Genomic DNA, 13,303 nt, shown 5'->3' on the forward strand with positions numbered 1-13,303 from the left:
CTTTCTCTTCATTTGCTAGGGGTATAGGGGGGTGTTGAAATCTCACTAAACATGTTTAACCCCGCCGCATTTTTGCCCCTGTCTCAAGTCAAGAGCCTCTGTCTTGTATCATTTCAATTAAAAAAAAATCATTTTAGTTTGGACTTTAGCATGACGTCAATTTTTACTGAACTAGTTTTGTTAGGGGATAACTGTAGCCCCTTTTGGGTGCAGGATTTTATCGCTGTGTGAAAACTGCCCCCTTCGTTGTCGTGGTCTGTTTTCTGCTCTTTGGCCGGGTTGTTGTCGTGGTCTGTTTTCTGCTCTTTGGCCGGGTTGTTGTCTCTTTGACATATTCGCCATTTCCATTCTCAATTTTATTCTCTCATTTCTAGAAATATTTGAAAACCGAACAAACTTAAAGCAGATGTTCATTATTTACATATGTTGATATTCTGAAACCAAATTTATTAACCAAAGAAAGATAGTTTTTTACCTAGTTTTTAAAAGTTTTAATTTCTGGAAAGTTGCAAAAAAAGTTCAAACATTGCTTAAAGTAGGCAACAGAAATGACACATTAAGAAGGGATCAAGAACGACCATCAAAATTTATCGCTGCATTCTTTTAAATGTCTGCACGATGTTAAACAGTTCAGAATGTGAGTGTAAAAATGAAGCGGACCCATGTTTTTAAAGGGGCACTAGCTTCCAAATTCATGGTCAACGATTTGACTCAATTCCTCAAATTTAATTTATAAAATACTAAAACGTAAATATCCAAATTACAATAAGTCTGAATTAAGCAGTTGACAAAGCATGTACTCGATAAAATATATTAGAATTTAATGCCTATTTTAGTTAAGACGCCATCTAATAACTGTCGAGATGACCTCCGAATACTCACGACGGTCACATAACCCGATATAAACATAAACATAATTCTAAATAGATTGCAACCTCGTCACGGGAATTGGACTTTTATATGTTTATTTGATTTCATGTTATAGGTTAAAAAACAAGTTAATTAACGTCTTTACCTGTATAAGAATAAGAAACCTATGTTTCACTTCAATGTACATGTATTCGTGAGTTGAACTTAGAACCGTAAACATCACTGACAGACATTATGGAACTACCTAATGAACTGAGAGCCGTATTGGTAACAATGAAGTTGGATGGAAAAGAGCCGGAATGGAAATTCTCCGTCAGTTCTGACCAATTATCAGTTCAGCTCTCTTGGATCAAGGTCAAGGAACCAGATTCTACATCTAGGAAACCTGAGTCGGCCCTGAAAAGCAAGAACAAGCCACCATCTACCATGAGATGCAACGCTAACCGTTACGCCCAGTGGATGGCCAACAAAACAGCCGTTGTACCTGCTACTCAAAATCAACAAACCACCAGCGTAGACCACATCACGCAAACCGAGGCAAGAGACACAATAGTCGGTCAAGTTCTTACACCAACAAAGTACAAAGGGGAACCAGTTGGGATTGTAGTCAATCTGAGGATATTGTCACCAGTCCTTACAACCCCAAAAAGGTCTGCCACACCTGGTATTCTACACCTCCACAAATGACAGAGGCAAGCGCTGTAGTGTCGACTTCGATGAAGGGTTTGACATCAACGACCCAGACCTACTGCGCACACCATCACACACATCGCCCGTCAACATTGAATCGAAAGAGGCAATACAAACAGCCATGCTAGCAAAATGACCTGATATTCCGTACCAGTCAAAACAATGCAGTCGGAGTAAAATGAAGGCCTTGGCCTTGAACGACAAACAGACACCGATCTGTGAACAGTTTTTTTCCAGTCCGCAATATCCAGACAGGATAGCCGGACGTTAAACATCCACATATCATCATCTTCGCTTCAATGTTGACATTATTTTCCTTTTAATGACTGAATACGACTTATGCATGCGTAACCAATCTTCATCAGCGATATTTCGTTGCTTATTTTGACAAAAATGTAGCGTCAAATTTGCTCCCAAAAACGGATCATTATTTCATTATTTCACTTTTATGAATGATTGAACCAAACCATATAATCATATTTTATTTTATTTTTTCAATCTCGTAGCTAGTGCATTTTAGAAATATTTCGAAGTCTAACAATAGGCCAGAAATTACAAAATTGTTGAGCAATGATACAAGTGTATTATAAATTTACACTAATACCCTGATATTATAGTTTTACGAGGGTCACGATCACCAGTCCAGAATTTAGCAATTCTGTATTGACATGACTTATCATTATATGGTCATAATTAAAATACAAAACTCTGAATTTTGGAAATACTAAAGCTTTTGTATCTCAGGAATAAATACCTTACCTGTATTTGGGAAAACATTAAGAAATTTTGGGTCCTCATTGATCTTCAACTTCGTATTTATGGGGCAATTTATGCTCTTTTTTTATTTTCGAGCGTCAACGACGAATCGTTTGCGCCTCATAGCGTACACATTTCTCTGTATCTTTGATAAGTTTATTAATTTTAGAAATAGTTAGGCGCTTCTACACCTGGTCCGAGATTACTCTGACGTCCAACGGCTGTTTTGCCAGACAAGCGGGGTCTGTGGGCTTGTTTGGCAAAATAGTTGTTGGGCGTCAGAGTAATCTACAGTGGCGGATCTAGAACTTTGCCTAAAGGGGGGGGGGGGGGGGGGCGCTGACTGACCTAAGAGGGGGCCCGCTCCAGTCATGCTACAGTGATTCCCTATATAATCAACCAAATTTTTCCCACAAAAGGGGGGCCTGCCCCCCCCCCCCTGGATCCGCCTATGATCTATGACTATTCTACACCAGGAATATATTACATAAGCTGTCAGTGTGTTCAGCAAAACTCTTAGGAATTTCGGCCGGGTCCTCAATGGTCAACAACTTCGAACTTTATTTTGCCTTTTTAACTCTTTTTTTTATATATATATATATTTGAGCGTCAATGATGAGCTAGTGTCTTGTAGACAAAACGCGCGTGAGGCTTACAAGTTTCAATTTTAATTTCATACATGGCCTTTTATAGCAGATCTACTTTACGGTATTGGTTTTTTATAAGGCAGTGGCTATTTGACCGGCACCGGCCAAAATAGCAAATTTGCTATTTGGCTGGCACTGAATAAAACTGTTCATTGATGTGATTAGTAAAATAAAACAAAAACTTAATAATAATTTAAAATCATTTTATCACAATATCAAGCATGAATGAAACAATACAATCAAAATTAAAATATTGAAGATGTTCATAAATAAATAATTTATAACTTCGTCATTTGTATACATTACTGAATTATTTTTTTCTTAAATATTTTTAAAAAGTTGATGTCCAAATCTGTGTAAAATCTATGGTTTAATAGATCATTAAGCTTTTTAGTTATTTTATATTTAGCCTGTGCCGGTCAAATAGTCACTGCCTTTTTATAATCATATCAAATGACGGCTTACTTATGGCGACGCTGCATGTATTCATTTTTCTAACTTTAAACAAAGATTTTTTTTAATACAAAATGTGTCGTCGTCATCTTCATCAAAGTAACAGATTAGGAAAATTGTCATTATTTCATTCTTTTCTGTAGGTTGGGTACACACTCGGATAGTAATCTAGGTTTTGGTCAAACTCACGGCTTATATCATTTCAAATAATTTCATTTTACATTTTATTTTGTTTAATAGTTTGATATAAATTAGCAGATATCAAAGTAGTGAAGTTCTGTGCTTGTAAAATTCAATGATTGAAACATCTTTTACTTATATTTTTTTGTTTTAATAAAGACATGAACACATATTTTGTCAATGATATAAGGAACTTATTTGTCCCCTCTGTCCTTCGCAAATTCTGGTAGCGACCGCTACTATGGGTGGACATATGACAAGGGCCATTGATGCCCAGATCTTGAATCCAGATGTTGCTCCTGATTATCGCAACGCACCAACATTTGATCCTATGTTAGGATTTCAAAATGGAAGAAAAGAAAGAGGTTAATATTTACACATGACATGTATATTTCAACTAAAATTCATTTGACAAAGTGTTGAAAAAACCTTATAAGCATTAGCCAAATTTGAGCTAGAAGACTAGTTAATCAGTCAAATAGTGGGCCCTTTTCAAAACGGGTTAAAGTTGGTCGACACAAAGCTTCAATCAAAATGATAACTGATCTACAGGTTGGGATTCAGATTCAATAGTTTATTAAAGTCTCACCACATACAACATGATTAAAACAAGATACAATTATAAAATTAATTATACAGTAAACATAGTTAAAACAATTAAATACATGTATGTGCCATTCTTAAAAGAATTATGAGAGACTATTAAAATACAAATAATACTTATTCATTTAATAAAATACTACAATTTACAAATACTATAGTTAATGATATAAAATATCCAGGTGTAATGATAAGTCGTTATACTAAGGCTATTTTTTTCTTTTTTTTTCAGTAGACTTAGCTTTAATTTTTTATAACCATGCATTGGCAAGCTTGATAACTCGTAATTGTTTGTCAGTAACTAAATGTACAATGATGTCCCATACGGAACCTTCTGACCTTGTTTGTTTACATTAAAATTGCAATGGCGTCAAACTCACGTGATGTCAGTTCGTTATATCCAATCAAATTGCTCTACTGTCAATTAGGGGATTTTTCAGTCTATAGCAATTACGTTATTTCTTTCTGGGATATTGCTTCAAAATAGTTTGCAATAGTTCTGGGTTTTATTCAACAGGAAAACTCTTTTTTTGCCATCCCTTTTGACATCAAGGGAATTTTGTATGAATATTTACATACAGTCATGATAGTCAGAATATCGATCTTTTCATAATGAATAAAAAAAAAAATTCTATGAAAAATAAATGTAAATGGTTTCTTATTAACCAACTCTATATGCCTGTTCAAAATTATCGCATGGGCATCGTTTTTTCATATAGTTCTCCTTTCATTTTGGTTGAGCTTTTTTCGTGGGAAAATCGAGAAAGAGGTAAGGAGCATGTCATTTTTAAATTCCTAAAAATACGTTTTGCTTGACCTATATTGCCTGCCACAAGATTGATGACGCTGAATGGAATGTACACAAAGCAATGGAGGCCGGAAATGGGATTTTGTGAAGTTCTAGAATGTTTTTAAATATTCGGAAGTTGGGATTGAAACGGGCATTAGAAAATTGGCATTTTTTGGCAATAATTGAGAACAACAATGAAAACTTACCTTTAGAAATGTTTTTTTATTCAAAAGTGCAGAAAAAACGTATTTTGCACTGTTTTTCTACGCCAGAAGTACCGTAGTGACATCAATGCGGAGTTTCCCCGTGTGTTAAGTTCAAACACAAATACCTAACGAACTGACAAGATGAACGATCTTAGACTACGGTAGGATACTGTTTCTCCTAGTTAAAATGTTATTGCAGGTTTTGGCAACAATATTACAAATATTGGTATTTTTAAACATATATATAAATTTTTCTTCATCAGACAAGTTTAAAAACATATCATTATGACACAATATATCAATAAAAAGAGCATGTCTTTAACTCTTAGATCTTCATACAAGGGACAATTTAAAAGTACATGTACATGTTTTTCATCCTCTAAAATATTGCAGTTAAAACAGACTTTCGTCTAGATTTTTTCTTTCATATCGACCAGTTTCAATTTTTAATGGTGCTACACCACATCTAAACTTTGAAAAAGCACTACGATGGCGCTGTGGCATTTTTTGTAGCAAATATTGCTCAGTGTTATAAGTATGTTTAAGGAGTTTATATGTTCTCAATTTACAACCGGTACTATATGAAAAAATTCTGGTACACCAGTCTTTTTTATATTTATCAAACATTTTCTCTTCTAACTGAGATAACTATCAAGAAAATTTTCATTTATTTTACAATATCTTTCAAAATCAAATGATTTCAACATCTCCATAACTTTGTAGCACCAATTTTTAGCTCACCTGGCCTAAAATGAATGGATTTGAATGAAACTTAACATGATTGTTCCTTAGATTATCCTGCACAAATCGTGTCGATTTTTGATCCGTCAAAAAACATGGCCGCCGTTACTTAAAATAGAACATAGGGGTCAAATGCAGTTTTTGGCTTATATCTCAAAAAGAAAGCATGTAGAGCAAATCTGACATTGGGTTAAAATGTTCATTAGGTCAAGATCTATCAGCCCTGAAATTTTCAGATGAATCAAACAAACCAATGTTGGGTTGCTGCCACTTAATTGGTAATTTTAAGGAAATTTTGCAGTTTTTGGTCATTATCTTGAATATTATTATAGATAAAAATTAACTGTAAACAGCAAAAATGATCAGCAAAGTAAGATCTACAAATAAGTTAATATGACCAAAATGGTCAATTGACCCCTTAAGGGGTTATTGTCCTTTAATGACAATTTCACAATTTGTTCATCATATTTGCTAACTTTAAAAAATCTTCTCCTCTAAAACTATGGAATGGATTTGGATGAAACTTAGCATGATTGTTCCTTAGATTATCCTGCACAAAGTAAGTGCTTTGATTTTTGATCTGTCAAAAAACATGGCTGCCGTTACTTAAAATAGAACATAGGGGTCAAATGCAGTTTTTGGCTTATATTTCAAAAACGAAAGCATTTAGAGCAAATCTGACATGGTAAAAATGTTCATTAGGTCAATATCTATCAGCCCTGAAATTTTCAGATGAATCAAATAACCCATTGTTGGGTTGCTGCCACTTAATTGGTAATTTTAAGGAAATTTTGCAGTTTTTGGTCATTATCTTGAATATTATTATAGATAAAGATAAACTGTAAACAGCAAAAATGATCAGCAAAGTAAGATCTACAAATAAGTTTTATATGACCAAAATTGTCAATTGACCCCTTAAGGGGTTATTGTCCTTTAATGACAATTTTTCACAATTTTGTTCATCATATTTGCTAACTTTAAAAAATCTTCTCCTCTAAAACTACTTAACCAAATTCAACCAAACTTCAACTGAATGATCAGTAGGGTGTATAAAATAATATTGTGCTTTATTTTTTATTTCGTCTAAAAACATGGCCGTCATGGCTAAAAATAGAACACAGTGTAAAATGCAGTTTTTGGCTTCTATCTCAAAAACTCCAGCATTTAGAGCAAATAAGACAAGAAGTTAAAGTATTTATTAGGTCAAGATCTACCTGTCCTGAAATTTTCAGCCGAAATTGGGTAACTGGTTTTTCAGGTATAATGCCCCTGAATTGATGATTTTAAAGAAATTTTGCAGTTTTTGGTTATTATCTTGAATATTATTATAGATACAGATAAACTGTTAATAGCAAAAATATTAAAGCAAAGTAAGATCTACAAATAAGTCAATTTGACCAAAATTGTCAATTGACCCCTTAAGGAGTTATTGCCCTTTAAATGACTTTTTTTCACAATTTGTTCATCATGTTGACTTACTTTTAAAAATCTTCTCCTTTGAAACTGCTGTATCGATTTCAGCCAAACTTAGGCTAAATGAGTTTCAGAGTATCTAGTATAAATTTTATATTTCATTTCCTTGTATGTCAAGAAACATAGCTCCAATGGCTAAAATAGAACATAGGAGAAAATGATTTTTTTTTTGCTTTTGAAGAAAATAGGACGATTCAAAGAACATTTAAATAAATTGAAAAGCCAAAATAATCATTGATGAGAGATTTAACCAAAAAAATTAAGGTGAGCGATTCAGGCTCTTGAGAGCCTCTTGTTTAATTTACAACTACCTTTCATCATCACTGACCATTTAAAAACTTTATAATTAATTCGTTTATTGTCCATTTTTGTACATTTGGACCAGTGTCTAAAAATATTTATCCACTGTTTAACACATGGTGGTTTCCAGCCCATGTCACCTGACACAGCATCGTTTGGGGTATATTTACCCACACCCATGTAGAAACGCATGGCGCGATTCTGTACTGCAGTGATGCACGAGAAATCTCTCGTGCCCCAAATAGACGAGCCATAATTTATGACTGACCAAACCATCGTATCAAATAGCTTTTTGTAGATATTGTGCTGAAAACCACCATGTGCTTTACATTTAACAATAAGTAAACCTAATGCCCTACTTGCTGACCTGGCTACAGCTTTTGCCATTAATAAGTAGTCTAAAAACTCTGTTAACAATAAACCTAAGTATTGGTAATTTGAAGCATACTCAATATTTTCATCATTTAAACTAAAATGAAAATCTGATCTGGCTACAGAAGGATTTCTAAAATGTATAACATTTGATTTTCTTAAATTTACTTTTAAACTATTATGATTACACCATACATTTAAAACATCTAATAATTTTTGTAAATCCTCAGCATTTTCTGCTAATAAAACTATGTCATCGGCATACAGCAAGATAGATAATTTTTCACCATCAATATTAATACCAATGTCTAACAACTTTATATCATCAATTAAATCATTAATAAATATATTAAATATTACTGTTGACAATACACAGCCTTGTTTTAAACCAGTATTTTCATTGAGAACAAACCCCCTGAATGGTGATTATACCTGTATAGACGGATTTAAATCAGAATGCCATTCTGCCCTATTTTGATTTAAATCCAGTCTAAACCAAAATACTCCTCTATAGAAGGATAATCCCTCTACAAAGGTATAATCACCATACAGGGGGGGGGGGGGGGGTCCCAACCTGATCTATACTACTGATGAAAAGTAATTTTCAGAAATATTCCTCAAAGATTCTCTATAATTATTTTACTCTATCTCAAAGGCTGGGAAAATTTTAACCAATGTGATACCACTCCTTAGGCTGCTGTTTGTCTAATTGTGATGACCAAATTTTAAAATTTTGTCTGATAGATAGATCCCATTGGCATTGAGACATCTGAAATTCCAAATCAATACTTTTAACCCACTGCTTAATAACTTGAATTGATAAATTTGTTAATAATCATTCACAAAATCATGATACCCTTTGACATGTCTGTGTGTTTGAACCATTTTAGAAGTCAGTCTTGTCAATACTAAGTCTTGTTTGTCCAAAGTTATTAAAAACTCTGTGTACATATGGTGCTCTGGTTCTACATGTAACTTTATATTAACTTAAAGATTGCCCTTTACTTTTCTGCATTGGTAGAGGTAAAGGGGGAGGGTTGAGATCTCTTAAACATGTTTAACCCCGCCACATCTTTGCGCCTGTCCCAATTCAGGAGCCTCTGGTCTTTGTTAGTCTTGTATTATTTTAATTTTAGTTTCTTGTGTACAATTTGGAAATTAGTATGGCGTTAATTATCACTGAACTAGTATATATTTGTTTAGCCAAAATAGGGGCCAGCTGAAGGACACCTCTGGGTGCGGGAATTTCTCTTTACATTGAAGACCTGCTGTGACTTTCTGCTGTTGTATTTTCTATGGTCGGGTTGTTGTCTCTTTGATACATTCCCCATTTCCATTCTCAATTTTACCCTTTCATGCCTTTACGTTGCTGCAGTATTTTTGGGAGTCCCTGAATCTATGATCAAGATTACAGCATCATTATTTTTCAATAATGATTTATGATTTAACAGAACCTTCTATATTATGTACTGCTTTATCAATAATCTAGATCTTGGATTGGTGAAACTTTAGAATGAGTTACGGATATAAATTTAATAAACTGTCTGATCTAAAGACATTTTTAGGTATGATATGATATCAACAGCGAAATTGTGTCCCAGGTGAAATATTGGCGCCCCACTCTACGTGTATTGATATATGATATCAATACGCGTAGAGTGGGGCGCCAATATTCGCCTGGGACACAATTTCGCCGTTTATTGATTTTGAGGTGTAAAAACTTCAATGGATGGCTGATTATTTTTTAAAACTGAGACAAAATTGCGGCACCTACTGAAAAGGACCGAAATAAAGGGACAACAATTGTTGGCCAGTTTCCTGAAGAAAAAACACAAATTCAAAGAAAAGTATTTCTAAGTAGTTCTTTGACTGACTGCCCTAAATTTCAGTTCTTGACACCTTTGAAATGTCTGCTATTCATCTATAATGAAATTGATTTGATCAATGTTGTTTAAAGCTGTGATTATTTGGTTTTAAATAGATGTGTTAAAACGGCGAACATGTGTCCCCCATTGACAAAAATCAGGAAATTTCAAACACCCTTTAATCTAACTTTTCAGATGATTATATTCAAACAAACATGTTTTCAAGCTTAAGAATATTTTGCATTTGAAGTTATCTTTACATAGAAATATCAGTATACTTCAAAAACATTTAGACCTGAACATAAACTGTAGAAAACATGAAAAGATGTGGCGAAAATGAGCACCCCACTCTACATGTGTATTAATTGAACTTGATTTTCTAGTATAGCTGCTATAACTAATTCTTATTGATTTAATTTTTTCAGTCATGATGGTTAGTGCAGAAGACATGGATGTTGCAAAGGTTCCTTTGAGACATCGTGGTTACTGTGCCCATCTATATATAGAATGGAGAAAATGTATGCAGGATCATTTCTTTATGACATCTAAATGTGGTCATTCAAAACATGACTTTGAAAACTGTGAATTTGATGAGTATGTTTACTTTCTAATTGTTTTCAATATAATCCAGATAGTCTTGGCCATGGGTAACCTGGGAACTCCAACTCTCTTTTACAGAAAGGGCCTTGTTGTGTTTTAAAATCAATGAATTAAAAGAATTAAAAGAATTGTACTGGGGATTCATTCTTATTTGTTGGATACCAATTTTCATGGGTTTCATGGGTAGAGGTAAACCACAAATTCAAATTTTTCAACGAATAACATATTTTCAAGAGGCTTTGTTTAGAGATTGGCAAAACCAGGAAATCAAATAACCACGAAAATGTAAGTTTTCAGCATTGAATCCACGAAAATAAATGAATCCACAGTATATATTATGTACCAGTATACAACATTTCTGTCCTGCTTTTAATACAGATATTCATTAGATTTTTCTTGAAATTATTAGGCTTAAAATATTATGTTTGAACTAAATTAAGGACCAGCTGAAAGATGCCTCTGGGTTCCGTAATTACTTGATACATTAAAGACCTGTTGATGACCTTCTGCTGTTGATTAGTTGTGTTAATAAAGCAGTTTCTGATCCTAAATATATACATTTGGTATTCTGCTGCATTATTTCATATCAAGATTTCCATAAAGTTACATCTTTGCAACAATTAATTTTGACAATAACTCTTTGGCAATTACAGCATTAAATTTGATATTTTTGTCATGTAATTGTACTAGTAATGTTTTTTTTTATTTTCAGTTATGTGTTAAGAATGAAGGAATATGAAAGAGAAAAGAGACTGCTAAAACGCCAGAAAAGAATTAGGGAAAAACAATTACGAGAAGATATTGGTGGTTAATTACATCTTAATTAGATCTATTTTATTTGTTTGTTTTCTATTAAAGTTTTGATGACTTATCAAAGACTTGAAAGTTGCCTTCATTTGTAGCTCTTTTTATATGAAGTTTTGTACATATTTTCTGCCCTTTGGTTGCTTTGCTGTTTCTTGTACACCATTCTCAATTTTATAGTCTTAAATGAGCATTTTCAAATAACTGTCAAGTATGTTCTGTATGTATGAACACATACATCTTTGAGGATTATTCTTAATCCTTTCTGCCTAGTTTGTTCACCTTTCTCTTCATATGTCTATCCATCTGTCTGTCATAGCATATCTTGTGCTAATTCAAGTTAATATAAAAAAATTGATGTGGTATGATTGCCAATGAGACTATATGTCACTATAAGGCCTTCAACAATGAGCAAAGCCCAAACTGCATAGTCAGCTATAAAAGGCCCTGATATGACAATGTAAAACAATTCAAACTAGAAAACTAACAACCTTTTTTATGTAAAAAAAAATGAACAACAACCACTGAATTACAGGCTCCTGACTTGGGACAGGCACATACATACATTATGTGGCTGGGTTAAACATGTTAGCTCGGATCCCAATCCTCCTCTAACCTAGGACAGTGGTGTAACAGTACAACATAAGCCTTGCATATCTTCATAGCATTTTACAAAATGTGGAACACTACTTAGGCAAGCTTTATTATGATTTGGATGATAAACAGATTTGTGTTCCTAAGTAAAGGGACGTAATTGTTGCATTTTGATAGATAACATTAAGCATATGCTGTACCATATCAAATTAGCTTTATTGAAATAAACACAATTCCTACAAAAATGTATATACATGATTTACATATTTGGTCCAAAAAGTCATTCTCCTCTTGATTTTTTTTTCTTTTTTCTTGGAATTGTCTATCCACTATCAAGGGAGGTTAATTATTAAAAAAGACAGTTTGAAGCAAACCTTAATGTAAATTCAAAGTTCCTTTATTGCATCTTTTTAGTAAGGGGGTCAACAATGAAAGTTCCTTAATTTTAACAATCTTTACATTTGCAGTTTTGAATATAAGGGACCGTTTAAATCCATTAACTTTAAACAAAAACAAACAAAAAATAATTATAAAAAGAAAATGAAGAAACATTTTTTGATAGATTTAAGCCTTCCAATTGATATTTTATTATGTGTTTTTCTATGTTGTGATGTTATGCTATTGTTTCAGGAAAAGGGAGAAGGTTTGGTACCATTTAAACGTTTACCGGTAATCCCGCTGCAAATGTTTGCTCCTGTCCTAAGTCAGGAATCTAAATTACAGAAGTTGTTGTTTGCTTATGTAATTTATACATGTTTCTTGTTTTTTTAGCTGACCTGGCTCACAAGGCCAAGTGAGCTTTTCTCATCACTTGGCATCCGGTGTCCGTCTATGTCTGTTGTGGTAGTTAACTTTTACAAAAATCTTCTCTGAAACTACAGAGCCAAATTTAACTAAACTTGGCCACAATCATCATTGGGGCATCTAGTTAAAAAAATGTGACCAGTGACCCGGACAACCAACCAAGATGGTGGCCATGGCTAAAAATAGAACATAGGGGTAAAATGTAGATTTTGGCTTATAACTCTATAACCAAAGCATTTAGAGCAAAAAGGGTCAAATTGTTTATCATGTCAATATCTAGCTGCCCTGAAATTTTCAGATGAATCAGACAACCGGTTGTTGGGTTGCTGCCCCTGAATTGGTAATTTTAGGGAAATTTCTATTTGACCGCAAAAATTGAAAAATGTTAGGTCATAAATTGGTATCATGTCGTCTTCCGAAGACATTTGGTTTTCACTCTTACTTTAGTAAAAGTAAATAGAAATCTATGAAATTTAAATGCAAGGTTTATGCCATAAAAGGAAGGTTAGGGTTGATTTTGGGAGTTTTGGTCTCAACAGTTTTAGAATTAGGGGCCAA

The 13,303-nt window shown here is 33.5% G+C and overlaps 1 protein-coding gene across 1 annotated transcript; it reads left to right on the forward strand.

Annotated features, from left to right (window-relative positions):
• Positions 1–3,757: 3,757 nt before the first annotated feature.
• LOC134722950 (NADH dehydrogenase [ubiquinone] 1 beta subcomplex subunit 7-like) lies at positions 3,758–11,432 on the forward strand. The gene is made up of 3 exons (XM_063586587.1): positions 3,758–3,961; positions 10,369–10,537; positions 11,256–11,432. The coding sequence occupies exons 1-3, from the start codon at positions 3,838–3,840 to the stop codon at positions 11,353–11,355; spliced, it is 393 nt and encodes a 130-aa protein (XP_063442657.1). The 5' UTR covers positions 3,758–3,837; the 3' UTR covers positions 11,356–11,432.
• Positions 11,433–13,303: the final 1,871 nt, after the last annotated feature.

The sequence above is a fragment of the Mytilus trossulus genome, chromosome 1, assembly GCF_036588685.1.
Source record: "Mytilus trossulus isolate FHL-02 chromosome 1, PNRI_Mtr1.1.1.hap1, whole genome shotgun sequence".
In the NCBI taxonomy this organism is placed as follows: domain Eukaryota; kingdom Metazoa; phylum Mollusca; class Bivalvia; order Mytilida; family Mytilidae; genus Mytilus; species Mytilus trossulus.